Source organism: Pseudonaja textilis, chromosome 4 (assembly GCF_049901715.1).
Source record: "Pseudonaja textilis isolate UNSWEBS1 chromosome 4, rPseTex1.2, whole genome shotgun sequence".
NCBI classification, from domain to species: Eukaryota; Metazoa; Chordata; class Lepidosauria; order Squamata; family Elapidae; genus Pseudonaja; species Pseudonaja textilis.
This window is the reverse complement of record NC_141993.1, coordinates 26,908,943-26,924,576: the sequence shown is the minus strand read 5'-3', so window position 1 is coordinate 26,924,576 and position 15,634 is coordinate 26,908,943. Positions and strand designations below refer to the sequence as shown.

The following is a 15,634-nucleotide window of genomic DNA, read 5'->3' as shown; positions in this document are numbered from 1 at the left end:
CAGACTTTGTCTTGTAGAGATCCCCCAATTTTGCACCGAAGAGTCCTGTATATCAGTATTTTACTAATAGTGATGATTAACGTTTTCCTTCTCAAGCCCTGAGGTAGTGTTTTTCAAACTTGGCAACTTTCAGATTTGTGGACTTCGATTCCCAGAATTCCCTAGTCCAGAGGTCACCAACCTTTTAGACCTCAGGGACCACCAAACTCATAATTTTAAATCCCAGGGACCACTAAAAGTTCTGTGGGTGTGGCTTGGTGGTCATGTGACTGGCTTTGTATGGCTTATATGTGAATATTATAAAAATTTATATAAATATTGATTTTTTTTATTAAAAAAGAGCAACTTTTACCCAAAATCAGACAAAGCAGGCAGGCAGATTGAGTTGCTCACAGAATCACAGATTCATTTAGAGATCTATCTATCTGCCATCAGCTAGCTCAGTCAGTCACATGAAATTTGTTTGCAAGCAAACTTATAAAATTTGCTAGCAAGCAAACTCACAAAATTAACTCACAATACACCATGTTTGTAAATATTGATTTTTTTTTATAAAAAAGAGCAACTTTTATCCAAAATCAGGCAAAGCAGGCAGGCAGATTGAGTTGCTCACAGAATCATTCAGTGATCTCTCTATCTGCCATCAGCTAGCTCAGTCTCTCAAATTTGCTTGCCGTGAGTCTGCACTGAATAATAGAAACTTCATTCCTAACGGAGGTTCAGCTGTACTTAAAAGCAGAGCTGAAGATCTAAAGATTAGCTAGAAAGCAAGAAATCCAACCATTTCCTGCTTCCTAGCTAATCTAAATCTCCCGGCACAGCAGAACAGCTGATGGTCGGGGGCGGGGGGGAGGAAAAATAGCAATTTAGTAGGCAAGTTTGCCGGGTAAGGAGTGAGTGGGCGTGAAGGGTTCCTGCAGGCCATGTGGGCGGCGCAGCCTTGTGCTCCTGCACAGCCTGGATAAATTGCTTTGGGGGGTGCTCTGGGGGTGACATTTTTCTGGGGCCCACCAAATTTCTCAACATGGTAGTGATGGCAATTCTGGGAGCTGAAGTCTTTAAAGTTGCCAAGTTTGAAAAAACACCGGTCTGATGCTTGGACATGTAATACTGGTCCCTTTAAAATGGCTTGTATATATGCACTATAAGAAACAGTACTTAATATATAGATATAGTGTTATTTTTATTTCTAAATAAAGTAGTTAACTTCTGTCTGATTCGAGAGGGGGTAGCAGCATAACTCCCATATGTGCTGTGTTGTTTGAGATACTGCCATGTGGTAGCTATTGACTCTCAGGTTAACTTTGCAATGTCTGTCTAAGCTTCTAGGGGCTATGCTACCTGTTTTGTTTCCTCTACATTTCTTTACTGTAAATTATACTGTTGATATAAATATTGTATATCTTACTTTTTATTTATTTTCTGCTGTTACTTGTATTAATTACAAGCACATATCTTTTTTAAAATACTAAGGTTTTCAAATTGTGCTGGACAACTTTCAAATATTATATTTTATCTACTGGAAGTAAATACAGCGTCTTTCATTATGTGCCAAGTGTTTTTTTTCCTTTTAAGTCTAACAGTGTGCAACCTGTTTTTCACATAGAATAAGATTAAGTCTCTTGTACTTTTGAAAATTGAACATTATTTTTGCTTCATAGCAGAGCAGAGCATAAAAAAACAAGCATCTTGTCCATAGATTATACATCTTGTGAAAAGCTTCTTTTCAAAGTCACTCCATGGTGTTTTTTTTTTTTTTCTTCTCTTCATCTTTTGGGCTCGTATGTTCTGTCTGTGAGAGTCAGTCACATTCTAGAAAACCAAAACTGTTCGATTCTTCCTTTGTGGCATAGACAAGTTAATGTCTGAAGGAGGCCTGTTATAAGCAATTTAAGAGTTTGGAGAAAGATTGAGGAATACAAGGACAAACAGGGTTGTCTTTTGCTTATTTTGCATCTAGCTTGTTAAACTGCAGCCAATCTTCTCCTTTTTCAAAAAATGAATTTCCTGAGATGAGAATAAAATTTAGGTATGTATTTACTAGGAAGCATTGGAAGTGAGGAGAAAGAATAAGAGAAAACAAGAATTAATATTTGGAAAGAAATAATCTCTAATTTTTTGGTATCGTGCCCCCTTTTTCAGTTTTTTTTAGAAAACCATCCCATTTTCCATGTTGTATTTAATACACATTGAACCACATTTGTACATATATATATATATATATACAATGTACATAAAATATACAATAAGCACAAACTCTAACAAAAATGAATGAAATAATGGAAATAAAAAGCCAAACCCCATGAGATTTCACACCTCCCGACTTCCCTGTGGATACTCACAGCCCCTTGTTTTTCTCCTTCCTTCCCATCAGCCTGCCCAGTTCCATCCTGGCTGCCAATTTTTATAGCTCTGCCTCTCTCCTGCCAGTTTTCTCTGTCTTAGATACTTCATCTCAGAAATACAGATTTTTTCCCCCTATCCCCTGGGCCCACCTTGGAGTTTTTTTTATACAAGTCCAGTGAATTTTAAGTAACTGTGCTTCATTTATATGACTGAATTCAGCAACATCATTGATAACACATTGCTCTAATAGGAGAGAAGTAATATTATTTTATTATATATGTATCCTGCCTTTCATTTAAGATCTCAAGAAAGTATATGTGGTGTTCCATCCTCCTATTTTTTTCTCCCCACAATAGTCCTATGAAGTAGGCTGAGCTAAGAGAAAATGACTGGTCCAAAGTCATCCAGTGAGCTCCTGTTGCTGACAGTAGATTGGAATCAGGACGCCCTGCTTCTAATCCAACAGCTGAATCACTACACTCCATTGGTTCTTAGTAATATATACTTCCTCCTGAATTCTTGCCATAATTATATACATTAATCACAATATCCTGTAGAAAGGACATGGGAATAAAATTTGACCCACGGGTTCTATTTTTTAATGTAGACAATGGGAAACATTTTGATCACTAGAAACACCACTGACCTTCCCTTCCAGTAGAATCCAAGGTGAAAGTATTGAACAACAACAATATATAAGTTTGTTTGATCTGCACCTGTGAGGAAAATGGCTGACCATTTATAAGCCTCTTCTGCCTAAACTCTGTCAGGAGAAAAAGCTCATTCTGATCACTCATATATCTGATCTCTGTCCTCTGATGATTATCCCAGCTCTGTGTAGGTGAAATGGGATCAAAACCTTGAAAGAAAATTGCAGTTGTATATTTCTCCTTCCTTCCCCCCCCCCCACCCCCGCCCCCAGATAAAATAAAACCACCATGAAGGGTTAGAAATGCCAGGGGTTGGTTGAAAAAAAATCTTAGTTTATGTCAGTAACTTAAAGAATATGGATGAGGTCTGGTCTCAGTAGATGGCATTCCCAAGTAAGTGTTCATGGAGGTTTGAAATACAACAGAGTATCTAAAATTGCTTATATAATTTTGGACTGACAGTTGCCTAACCAAATAAACACATTTGAAAGGAGAAAAATGTTTGCATGATCACCTTGACACTAAATAGCTTGGTGGGAGGACAACTGGAATGCAGTTGCTGCTTATGGTTCTGGACAAGCATTAGACCCGGCTTTCTGTGGCAGCTTTAACTTGCCTTCCACATTTTTGGAGTATATGTTTCTTTGGCCTGCCAGATTTATCAGTGGAATTGCATCATCTGAATACAAGGAGTATGCCTGGCTCATTTTAAACATATGGCATTCTTTTCTTGTCAGAGAGTGCCATTTGTATAAAAAGTTAAACAGAAGGGAAGTTAATGCACAGCCTTGCTTAACCTTTTGGAGTTGAGATCTGGTTAGATAATTTACATAACATCTAAAGTGCCTTGAGATATTTTTGTATGACATCTTAATCCATAGCAACTGTCAGGCTGCACTGAGGCTGTTATAAGAACTGGAAGACTAGTAGACAGAGAATCAAGGATGCAGCTCTTTCATAAGCAGATTTATCATTACAGATAACAAAGAAGCCCCAATAAAGCAGAAAAGCAACAACTGCCAAGTCTAAGCTTTAAGTCAGTCTTAAAATTCAAAGCTTCTCTCTTTATGTATCTTAAGAGACCGAGAGAGGGTTATTTGCCAGTGGGAGGGCCAGATGACATTGATTAATGGCTTGACCTTATCTTTCTTGTACTCCCATTAACAGAAGCCCATCAAGAGTCAATCATCTATACTATATTCTAAATTTCTTCTGCCATCCATCTCTATGTGCAAAGCTCCTTGTGTGGTATTGATTATTTTATAAGATACTTGCCATATGCCAAATAAATAAATAATACATAAAACCGTTGACCTCCTGCCCTAATACCAGCTTATTCCTCTGCCATAATGCACCATTGTTCCATTATCCCAGCCTATTCAGTAGATTCTTAGATTTATGTCTTGCATCTAGCTTACTTGTAGTAAGTAGCAAACAGATGGGCTAATAATTAGTAGGTTCCATTCCTTTCCATTTTATTACTTTCAGATTGGGTCTGTGATAACATAGCCCTAACTTTCTAGGATTTGCACTACCTTATCTATGTGAGTAGAGGCTGCTTGTGGAAGCTCACTAGGCTGCATGTATTTTAAATAGTTTAGGGAAATCAAGTCATTTGGCTTCCCATTTTGCAGCTACCTAGCTAAGAAACCCAGTCTGATGGGTTATCTCTGTTGATCTCAAAAGCGAACTGCTGCAATTACCTGCTTTGAGTCACTGCCTAGAAGTATTCTGGGCAATCTATTGTTGTGGTTTGCTGGCAGCCGGTGTAGACAGCAGGGGTATCAGTCAGTGAGGACGAAAGGGAACCAGTCAGGGAGTCTGGAGAGGACTTCAACGAGGGTCCTGCATCTGATGCAGGGATGGGGCCAGGACCATCTGGGAGTGGAGTGCTGCCTTTGGAGTCTGGCAGCAGTGAAGCAGAGGACCCAGGGGAGCCTGTTCCCAGTGCGCATGTGCACAGAATTGCTAGAAGGCAAGAACAGCTGAAGCAGAGGGGGCGACATGGGAGTAAGGTTGGGAGGTGATTGCCCCTCCCAAAAGGGATAAAAGTCAGACTTCAATGACGAAAAGCTTTGCAGGAAGCAGAGCAGTTCAGTAATTTCCTTCTTGAAGCTCTGTCCTCTGGTGGTTTTTTCTGGGTTTTGGGGTTGGTTTATGTTATAATGATCCTTGTGCTCATATTAAGAGCAACTGCGTTCTCTTCGCTGATGGTGTAAAGCTATTCAGCACCACAAACAATACTGCTAGCCTTCAAAAAGACCTCGACTATGTATCAGAATAGTCAAACAAATGGCAACTTCAAATCTCAACAAATAAATGCTCTGTCTTACATATTGACAAAAAAAGTCAGAAAATGAAATACAGGCTGAATAGTCAAGACCTTGTTGATGATCCAAACTCTGTCAAGGATCTTGGAGTACTCATCTCTAATGATGTAAGTGTAGAGCCCACTGTAACTACATAGCCAAAAAGGCATTAAGAGTTGTTAACCTAATCTTACGTAGCTTTTTCTCTAGTAATATTACACTACTAATTAGAGCATACAAAACATTTGCTAGACCAATACTCGAATACAGCTCATCAGTCTGGAACCCACATTATGTATCTGATATTAACACAGTTGAGAAAATCCAGAAATATTTCACAAGAAGAGTTCTCCACTTCTCTACTCGTTGCAGAATATCTTATGCTACCAGACTTGAAATTCTAGACCTAGCAAACCTAGAACTATGCCGCCTTCGGTCTGATCTAACTATAGTATATAAAATCATACATTGCAATGTCCTACCTGTCAATGAATACTTCAGCTTCAACCATAACAATACAAGAGCAAACAATAGATACAAACTCAAGGTTAATCGCACCAAACCTGGTTGCAGGAAATACGACTTCAGCAACAAAGTGGTCAGTGTCTGGAATACTCTACCTGACTCTGTGGTTTCTTCCCCAAATCCCCAAAATTTTGATCTTACACTGTCTACTATTGACCTCACCCCTTTCCTAAGAGATCTGTAGGCGGCGTGTATAAGCACACCAATGTGCCTACCATCCCTGTCCTATTGTTTCTTTTATTTTTCTAATATGCATCCATGTATTCATAACTATGTTATTACTTATACCTATTATCTTGTAAGCAATTGACAAACCAAACCAAATAAAATAAAAATAAATGATTAATTGGACTTCTGTTTTTTGGCAGCATTCTACAGCACTGAAAAGCGTGCCTCTTATCTAGATGAACTGTATATAATTAGTTTTGTCTGGCAATGCAAGTAATTCCCAGCATTGCCTTAAAATAGGTTTTACTTTTAAAATGAGTTTGTGTTTCATTAAGTTTGACAAAGCCTGGGTCAGAACATCTATAGAAGGGGTGGGTCTTCCTGTATCTTCAGGGCAGAAAAGGAGAGGGACAAGAAAACTTTACCCACACCGTTTACATCAGAACACAGACTATCGGTCAAAATATATATATATTTCTATATATCTTTAGAAAGCTTATGCCATTAATTACCACGTAATTTCCCTCCTGCTTATTCTTGTTTATCAAATCAAAGGCTTTCTGTGCTTGCCTCTTGGCTGAGTTGAATGAAGGGTGTTTGCGTTTCTTTACTATCCTGTAATACCATTGGCTGCACACTCTACTCTGAGATGGTGCTACCAAAAGTTCAGTGAAATGGTCAAATGTGAGGGCGTGGCTTTGTCCAGTTTTTGGTTGGCTACAAAGATGAGACTAGGAGTGGTTTGAATTGAGATATCTCCTGGCCCCCTTGTCACTTTCCTCTGAAATTAACTGAAATTATACTATATTTTCTATATTATACTTTCATTACTATATTTCAATACTATATTTTCATTAGGTTACACAGATTTCACTCAAATGGATATCCAAGTTAAAAACCTAGCATTTGTCAAATTTTAAGCTTCAAACAAGAAGGAAAACAGGTTGTTTCTTTAGCCATAGGATGAAACAGATAAAAAAAAATCAAGTATCACAGCTTTTAATTTTTCTGAAAGGAGAGGAGTCTGAAGCATTTGTAATTATTAAGAAGGAAAGAATAAATGGGCAAATGAAGCTTCACCTCTGTTTAAACTTTGGAAATGGAAAGCAAATCCATATTTGCCTTTTGTCTGATATGTTCTTATGCTTGCATTTCTTTCTTTGTTGTGTGCATCACGATAGCATATAAGTGCCTTTTAGCCAGCAGTTGCAGTTGAATGACAAGTGCTGTTTTATAATTTCAGAGCATTAGAACACAGGTGGGAACTGGAGACAGCTAATGTTACAAGCCTATTGCTGTTATAGATTTGTACGCATATGCTCGGGTTTGAAATTATCCTGTCCAAGATTAGAGACAACAAACATGTTTATATTATATTTAATTTTGGTCCCTACTATATTCCTGTATAGATTTCATCTGTGATTAAAATGCCCATTTCAAATATTACTGTTCCAAATATAAAAAGAAAAGCCGTGTGTATGTATATAAAAACATAGGTCCTCTCTTAACAGCAGGTGTGTTGTTTCCACAGGAAAAGTCAGGTGGGAAGCTGCGTCCAAGTCAACCGCAGACCAAAGAAGTGGTCCAAGAATACATAGCTGGTGCCGAAAGCATCACTGAAGATTCAGCAACTAGAGATTTTGTTGTTATGAGAGCTCGGATGATGGCTGCAAAGTCAGTTTATTCTTGAAAATCTTTATGTTAAACAAGAGAGAACTTATAGTCAAGATACGTGATTCCAATTAAATGGCCTAAAACACTGTAACCCAACTAACAGAAATATATTGTTCCAGATTACTTGGAGCCCTCTGCTGCTGCATCTGTGATCCCAGCGTGAATGCTGCTTCCCAAGAAATCAAGCCAGCGGAATCACTTGCTCAACTCTTGCTTTTCCACCTGAATTCCAAGTCAGCTTTGCAGAGGTTTAGTGTTGCATTAGTAATCTGTGAGTGGGCTTCCTTGCAGAAGGTAGGAGAATAATACGGCCATTAAAACATACATTCTCCATTTTAAGCCATTTCCTGCCTCTAAAGGTTCTAATTTTCAGATATAATGCCTTTTCCTATCAGCAGATAACAATCCATATGCAAGATAATTTTCAGGTTGACTGAAATTGACAGAACTGTAATTCATGATGTCTATGGACATTCTCAGTCATCCAGGTCATGGTTGTCCCAAAGGTGCTTTTTCAAGAGGCAACTGGATTTTCTTGTTTGTTTGTTTTTTGAAGACATTTCGCTTCTCATCCAAGAAGCTTCTTCATGATCTTAGCTGCAGAGGCTGAAAGTACCCAAACAGTCTTCTAAGAATATGCATAGCAGCATTTAAATTTTGTGTGTGTGAAGAATAGACTGTGCTGCCATGTGCTTTCAAAAATGGCTTGAGCTTGGAAAGCCAGTGGAAAGCTATTTGAAACATTGCTGCTTTTGGGGGTACATAACTGGTTAAGTCCATTTTTTTAAATTGAGATGTACATTAATATTAAGTATTCAGTTCCATAAGACGTATTGCATTGTACTTTTATTTTAAATCATGAAGCCAAATAAACACCAGTTCAATCATTTAGAGTGTTTTCAGTACTTGTAATAGGTTAATCCTCTGTACGCCTTGAAGATCATCTTCACTTACAATGTAAAATGTTGGTTGTTTGCAGGAAAATAAAATAGTGGCCGATGCTGTCGTGTCACGCTTACTTGGAGTGCTTTCTGAGCATCTTTATTATGATGAAATTGCGGTTCCCTTCACCCGGATGCAAAACGAATGTAAACAACTTATCTCTTCATTCACCGATGCAAACATTGATATTTCCAGCAAAGTAAACTGCAGCGTATTCACAATAGATCAAGCTAATGAATTGGTGAGTAAGTTAATAAAAAAGATTAAGCCTTCACACTTCCATTGAAACTACTATATGGTGGCAAAGTATTCCCCAGTCTCTGCAATTACCTTTTAAAATAAGCCGGTTGATCCTCCAAAATAGGTAGGATCTTTTTGCATACAGGTAGACCTTGGCTTACAGCCATAGTTCAGACCGCAATTTGGGTCACTAGGTATTGCGGTTGTAGAGCAACATGTTGTGTGATCCCATTATTTTGCAATCCCAACAATTAGCTGTCATTAAGTAAATTTCATTGGTCATTGGTTAAGGACTCACCCCAATCCAAGTCATTCCAGTCTTGGTCCCTCAGAGACCTGAGTCTCAGTAAGGTAAGGGACTGACTCCAATTCCCCCATCTGATTGTCTCCTCCCCCCATCCCTGCCCTTTTGGTCCCCATTCACCCCGTCTCACAGGGAAGCAAGCAGCTCAGAACTGCATGGCTCTGGAGCTGCTTGCCACACCCCGGAAACCACAGCCACGTTAGCCCAGTTCCTGTCACACAGTCAATGGAAATGTTAATAACTGTAGATAAAAAGCAGCCCTGATAATATGCTACATTTACCCATAAATGTGTAAGCTTTCCTCTTAGCTCTTCAGGATGCATGAGATTGTAACCTGTTAGTTTCAAAAATAATAAATGCTAATTGATTCCTCTCGTAGCCATTTCTTGCACCTAATTATTTTTGGTAGGACTGGGATACTGATGGTACAACTGTCCTTGGTTCTATGTCTTAATGGCTTTGAATACAACAAGTCTTGGTGTCTTTCAAGAGTAAACTGACACTGGAAGCTGGGAGAACACTAGAGTGTTTTTTAACTATCTTTATTACATCCAAGAAATTGTTGTAACTGCAACCCAATATCTTCTCATAAGGATTATAATAATAAAGCAAATTATATGCAAATCTTGGTGGAAAGAACAAACTTCAGCATGATAAATGCAACATAGAGTCTAGACATACCTAGCTGTAGGACATACCTTCGAATAGTAATAGCAACAGCTAGGAGTTTCATTGTCTTCCTAGATATTTCAGTCAATTAATCCTTAAATGGCTGTTTTATCATTCCTGCTTGGGAATGGTCTGAAAATCTGCAAACAAGCAGCACAGTGAGTTAAAATATCAGATGTAAGATAAAGGATATTTTTGTAGCATGAATCACAGATTCCTCTTTAGTATTTGAACAAATGCAAAGATGATCCTGGTCAGGGATATTATTGTAGTTTTCCATTATCATTATAAAGGGCAAGGCCGAATTCTTGCTCATGCAAATGCCCTTCTGCATTCAGTATTAAGGACATTATAAGAATATCTAGTTATTTTCCATAGCTGACAAATATTATTCAGTTTATAAGATACTCATCATACCTTTCTCAACATGTGAACTGTTGAGATTTCAAAATCTTTGGGGTAGCTAAGATGTTACAGAAGGCTAAAATTCTTTTAAATTCCAAAATGGGATGTGAGGACTGAAATTACGAATACCAAGGTTGAGCTAAACTTTGTATTGTATTGATGTACAGTTTTTCACATTGAAGACACCCTGTTACACCAGTTCTCCTTTCTCCATGCCTGCTTTTAGTCTGCCTTGATGTGGAAGAGAGAAAGCCCAGGAGTCTTTCGTTGCGGGGAGAGAGTCCTCAGTTTTAATAGTTGCCCCACTATTATTTAAATTCTATATGAACAATTCTATATAAAATCTACACGGTGGTCCAATGTCATCAATAGATAAAAGATACTCAGTTGTATATCACAAAATCTAGGCCAAAAAGTTGATACTCTTTGGATACTCTTCAAAGAGTTGATACTCTTTGTTAGGGTCTAAGTGGAGAGGAATAGACTTTGAACTCAATCATCGCAGAACACAAGTAGCTTTAGATTCATTGATTTTCTATCTCTGTGGATTTTCCAAATTTAGTTACTTACAAGGCTGCACCATACGGCACTTGTATGCAATTTAAGAGTAATTTGTTACTTGGTTTGTATTTATTTAATTCAGTTTACTTTATAAATTTAATTACAACTGTAGCAACCTAGAAGTAACTTGATTAAATAAATGTTAAAAATGGTGATTTTTTTTCTGAACATCTGGAGCACTGCATGAATGTGTGATATTCTTCCCACAATTATTTTTAATTGCATAAGTGTCATTTTATTTTGTGTTTTGATATGCATTTATGATGACTTCTGAATACAGCATTTTGAAAGGAGAAAATCTATAAAAAGAAATATGTGTTTCTGTGAGCTTCTGTGATTTAAAACCCTTTGAATGTCCTAAAATAGTAATTTTTTATTTTTTTATTAAGGTTACTACTGTTTTTAATGAAGCTACATCATCTCAAAACTTAAATCCCAAAGTTTTACAGCAATTAGAAAGCAAGCGACAGCAGGTTCAAATGACAGTCATAGAAACAAACCTGGAATGGCAAACGCTGCAGCTGAGAGTGCATACATTTACTGCTTGTGCTGTTGTCAATTTGGAGCAGCTTCCAGAAAAAATAAATCCTGTTATAAAACCTTTGATGGAGGCTGTGAAGAAAGAAGAAAACACGCTAGTACAAAATTATTCAGCTCTGTGCATAGCAAAATTGCTTCAGCAGTGTATTGCAAGATCTCCCTGCCCCAATTCAAAAATCATTAAAAATCTTTGCACCTCGCTGTGTGTGGATCCACATCTTACTCCTTTAGCATCCTGTCCAGCACAGCCACAGAGCAGCCATGAAAACTCAAAAGGTATGTTGACCAACTGCTAATCTTCAGTTTGCTGCATATAACCATCTTCAGGGAATCTGCATACTTATAAAAAATGCATTTCAAGGAGTTGGTTATGGCCTTTAAAGCTCCCTATGGCAGGGGGCCAGGTCACTGGATGAACTGTCTCATCCCTCAAGGAAGGCCCATCCTACTTGTGCTGGCAGAGGAGGCCTGCTGCAGATCCCATTGGTAAAGGAATTCAATCTGGTGGGATCCAGGAGAAGAGCCTTCCTTTGCCATAGCACTGACCTCTGGAACATCCTGCCTCCTAGGGTGAGGCCTGCCCCCACCCTCCTGTCCATCCGTAAGAGCCTGAAAGCCTACTCTGCCTGTTGGTCTGGGAACCCCAGGGGGGAGTTATTGGGCTAATAACTGACCCCACCTACCCCCCTGCACAACCTGCCCACTGCCCGCCCAGCTTGTATTTTTATTGCTTCAGTGATTTACTATTGTTATATTTATATTTTTTTAAAATAATGTTACGTTCTACTGTTGTAAAAATTCCAGAGTAGCCCCATGGAAAGATGGGTGGCAAATAAATTTAAAAATAAATAAATAAATACACACCAAAAAAAATCCTCCCTCCCTCCCTCCCCCCCTTTCTTTCTTTCTTTCTTTCTTTCTTTCTTTCTTTCTTTCTTTCTTTCTTTCTTTCTTTCTCTCTTCCCTTTCTTTTTCTTCTCTTTTCTCTCCTCCCATTCCTTCCTTCCCTCCCCCCCTCCCTCCCTTCCTTCCCCTTTCCTCCCTTGTTTCCTTTCTTCCTTCCTCCCTTCCCCTTCTACCCTCCCCTTGTTCCTTTCTTTCCTTCTTTCTTCTTTCCTTTCCTTTCTTTCTTTCTCTCTCTCTCTCTCTCTCTTTCTTTCTTTCCTTCTTCTTTCCTTCTTTGCCTACTTGAAGATGTGTGGACTTCAACTCCCAAAATTGCTGGCTGAGAAATTCCTGGGATTGAAGTCTACACATTTTCAAGTGGCCATTGCTGAAACATTGCTGTAGAGGTTGAAACAAGTTCAGATGATGTTGTCAGCTTACTGTAAATATATTATAGCATGTAATGCTTTCTAAAGCTTTCTAAAGCATTAATTTATGATTTTAAAAAATCTCTGATGAATTCTCGCCATTTTGTTCCAGCTGCTTATAATTGCTTACAGAGATTTTTCTGTATACTTAGGTTCTGTTCTCCACATCTTGCTAAGCTGGGGTTTGTGACATAACTTGAAATTAGTTTGCTATCTGAGCCAAAACCTGAAAGATCACATTATCTGTGAATCTAGGAAAAGTTTAGAATATAACAGACATTCTACAAGTTTGGTTAAGTCATGTGTCCTTTCAACATATTATTGATACATCATAATTACATTATTTCATATAATATACATCTTCAGCATTTAGAAGTGTCACTTTAAAATATGTTTTCTGTTTCTCAAACATTAACTGACTTCTTTTGGAATACTATTGGTTTTTGTTTTATGAATCACCATTGATTCGAATTTGAAACTGCTTTCTTTTACTCATACTTTCAGAAGAATAATTGTTATTTTCCTGATCCATCATCCTGTGAAATTAAAGCATTTACATGTTGAGGCACTAGAGGCCTTTTCTAATCACTATGACTTAGTTATTAACTCCCCTCCATGACAAAAACAGTGGGAGAGGTAAACAAGCCAAGGAAAGAAAAAAAATACATTACTCTACTTATTTATACCTCCCACATTTTACCCAGAGATACTCCTTAGTTTATTTAATCTCCGCCACATCCCTGCATAAAAGATTAGATTGAGTTATAATAAGTCATCCAGTGAGCTTCATTAACAAGCAGAAATTTGAATTTGTGTCTCTACTTTTGTTGCAACATTCTTAATTACTGTTCCATACTAATTTTCTAAGTTTCATAAGTGTTTCCTAATTCTATGTCTGTCTCATAATAATTCAGATCTTTTTCCTTCCTTCCTTCCTTCCTTCCTTCCTTCCTTCCTTCCTTCCTTCCTTCCTTCCTTCCTTCCTTCCTTCCTTCCTTCCTTCCTTCCTTCCTTCCTTCATCTTCCCATCTCACAAAACAAGTGACTCTGGGCCACATATATTTTTATTGTTATCCTGCCAGCATGCTGCTCTGAATTTCAAACCAAGCATTCTAGTGATCATAATCCCTTTGTACTGTATTTCAAGTCCAGTTTTTTAAAGAATTAATATTAGAGATTGATTTTTCTCTCTAATTTCCTCTTCATTACAATTTGTGAGAAGAGAACATGTCTGTGACCATCCCTGCTGCTTCTATCAGAGTGTTTTTAATTGCCACCTTTTTTGTAGGATCTAATTCTGAAAGAGATGGGATGCATCATACAGTCACCAAGCACAGAGGTATAATTACACTATATAGACACCAAAAAGCTGCATTTGCCATCACAAGCCGACGGGGTCCAACACCAAAGTCCACCAAAGCCCAAATTGGAGATTTGCCTGCAAGCACTAGTGGAAATGTAACAACAGAGCTTGATGAAGTGGGTACAAAGTTTAATTTTCAGTTTTGCAAACATTACACAGTGCTCCAATATAAATAGATAGGTAACTTGAATTGTCTTAGAAAAATGCACCTAGCTACTCTAGTGAGGGAGGGGGGAGAAATAATATACATCAAGGAGCAGAGTAGAGGTTGATATACAAGGCATTTCATTATATGCTGAATATATATTAGGGAGGCTGGTCTCAAAGATGATCAGTGTGGATTTACAATGAGAGAAAGCAATATTAGCAACCTGTACTACACTGGTAACACTAGTTGACTAGCTGAAAATGCCAATAATTTTCATTGATTTTCATTACCTAGTAATAGAAGTGAAGGAAAAGCTGATATCTTAAATACCCAAAACATCAAACTAAAGGCAACAGATACAACAATCAGCTTTAGGACTTATAATAAAAATATTCATGTAGTGGATAGCTTTTTCATTTAGCACCAACTATTAAGAGTAAAGGAAGCAGCAGTCAAGAAATACGCCATAGACTAGACTTGGTAGAGATATGCTTAGGTTTAGTAATAAAATCCTTGGGAAAAGAAAGATTTCCAGATGCTACCATGTTTCCGTGAAAATAAGACCTACCTGGAAAACAAGCCCTAGCATGCTTTTTCAGAATGCTTGTAATATAACCCCTACCCAAAAATAAGCCCTAGTTAAGATTGTCAGCCAGATGGGTGCAGTTAGTACTGTATTTTCTTAAAACAACAAGACATAACCAGAAAATAAGCCCTAATGCATCTTTTGCAGCCAAAATTAATATAAGACCTGGGCTTATTTTGGGGAAACCATGGATATGTCCTATCCATAACTGCAAAGATTAGAACTGTGGAGGCAGTGATTATCTTTCTGGCTTTCTATGGAGGTAAAAGACTGAACAGGCAAAATAAGAAAAGATTAATAATGCTTTTGAACTTTGGCATCAAAGGAATCTCCTGAAACTACCAAGGATAGGCAAGAAAAAAAAATAACAAATCACAAAATAAACCAACCCAACTTTCTCACAATGCCAGGCTCAAATTGGCATATCTTAGATAGATCAGGTGAAGGCTTAGCATCCTTGAGGTGTCATAGTTCTGAGAAAGGTGGAAGGAAAGAAGAAGAGGATAACAATCAGCAGGGACTTGATTTTAGCATTGATGGATGCAGACTTGAAAGACCAGAAGGATCAGCCCAAGGGTGGAGTGCGGGTGGGCAGATTATCCTGGAGAAAGCCTATGCAGTTGCTAAAAGTCAACATCAGCTATAAACTGCAGCTAATCAAAATGAGGTTATGTAAAAAAAGAAGCCTTGATGTTGCAGCCTTTTAAAAATAGATTGTCCTATTTTCTTTCCTTGGCCATAACACTCTTCCCTCCCACTCCCTCTTTTTAATTTATTTTTAATGGAAATGAGGGAAGGTTTTGTGCATGCTTAGACTGACCTCCTCCTGCCAGTCCTTTCACTCTTTCATTGCTCCTGAGAAAATGAGACATGTTTGTTTCTTAGACTTGA

General features: G+C 37.9%; 1 protein-coding gene across 2 annotated transcripts in view; it reads left to right on the top strand.

Annotated features, from left to right (window-relative positions):
* The window catches only part of BTAF1 (B-TFIID TATA-box binding protein associated factor 1), a 69,507-nt gene that overhangs the window by 37,824 nt on the left and 16,049 nt on the right, over nucleotides 1–15,634 (top strand). For both annotated transcript variants that reach the window (XM_026710490.2, XM_026710489.2), the window contains exons 17-21: nucleotides 7,530–7,672; nucleotides 7,792–7,966; nucleotides 8,652–8,855; nucleotides 11,183–11,609; nucleotides 13,935–14,125. In XM_026710490.2, coding sequence (XP_026566275.1) covers nucleotides 7,530–7,672; nucleotides 7,792–7,966; nucleotides 8,652–8,855; nucleotides 11,183–11,609; nucleotides 13,935–14,125 — 1,140 coding nt within the window. The remainder of the gene's footprint in view (nucleotides 1–7,529; nucleotides 7,673–7,791; nucleotides 7,967–8,651; nucleotides 8,856–11,182; nucleotides 11,610–13,934; nucleotides 14,126–15,634) is intronic.